The sequence below is a fragment of the Bombus pascuorum genome, chromosome 1, assembly GCF_905332965.1.
Source record: "Bombus pascuorum chromosome 1, iyBomPasc1.1, whole genome shotgun sequence".
NCBI classification, from domain to species: domain Eukaryota; kingdom Metazoa; phylum Arthropoda; class Insecta; order Hymenoptera; family Apidae; genus Bombus; species Bombus pascuorum.
This window is the reverse complement of record NC_083488.1, coordinates 33167195-33168090: the sequence shown is the minus strand read 5'-3', so window position 1 is coordinate 33168090 and position 896 is coordinate 33167195. Positions and strand designations below refer to the sequence as shown.

The 896-nt window shown below is 50.3% G+C and overlaps 1 protein-coding gene across 1 annotated transcript; it reads right to left on the bottom strand.

Moving 5' to 3' along the window:
• LOC132914494 (histidine-rich glycoprotein-like) lies at positions 1–896 on the bottom strand. Its single transcript, XM_060973656.1, has one exon. It carries the CDS (start codon positions 859–861, stop codon positions 1–3), a length of 861 nt encoding a protein of 286 aa, XP_060829639.1. The 5' UTR covers positions 862–896.

Sequence of the window (896 nt, the reverse complement as noted above, 5' to 3'; positions counted from 1 at the left end):
TTAATGGTGTCCACCATGTCCACCACCACCGCCACCGCCACCGTGACCGCCGCCACCATGGCCGCCGCCACCATGGCCGCCGCCGCCACCACCGCCTCCATGGCCGCCGCCACCACCGCCGCCACCGCCACTCGAATATCCATGTTTCTTTCCTCCATGGTGCTCCTCCTTTTTCCCATAATCCTCGTGATGCGAGTAATGATCATCATGTCCATGTTTTCCATGGTAACCTTTGTGATCATCATCGTAGTGTCCCTTATCAAAGTGACCCTTCTTTCCATGATGGTCCTCGTGATGTCCAGAATGATGATGACCACCCTTCTTGTGATGTCCATCTTTACTCTCATGGTGTCCATAATGATCGCCATGTTTCTCATGATGACCTCCCTTGTGGTAATCATCGTAGAATTTGTGCTCTTTGTGGTATTCATCCTTATGGGCTTTGTGATGATAACCATGGGTCTTCTCACCTTTCTTGTGACCCTTTTTGTGTCCATATTTTGAACCCTTGTGCTCATCCCCATGCTCATGGTGGTGCCCGTGTTCTTCGTGCTCGTCATGGTGTCCCTTTTTGTGCCCACCATGTTCTTCGTGATGACCTTCATCGTGATCCTTACCATAATGACCATGATCACCTTTGTCATGATGATGCTCGTGTTTGTAGCCTTTTTCACCCTTTTCACCGTGTTCATCATGATGGTGTCCATGATGATCGTGACCACCTCCTTCCTCGTGATGGTGACCATGGTGGCTTGCTGACATTTCGAGGTCTCTTTCAGTCCTCAGCTCCCTCGCCATGGATAAGGAGATAAACGTACAGATCACGGCTAAGCCGAGATACGGCCATAAACTCTTCGCCATGTTGGTTGCTTTGTAGACCAACGAGTGCTATCGAC

Excerpts from the sequence above, each read along its gene's own strand:
- LOC132914494 (XM_060973656.1), bottom strand. The coding sequence starts at position 861 with ATGGCGAAGAGTTTATGGCCGTATCTCGGCTTAGCCGTGATCTGTACG.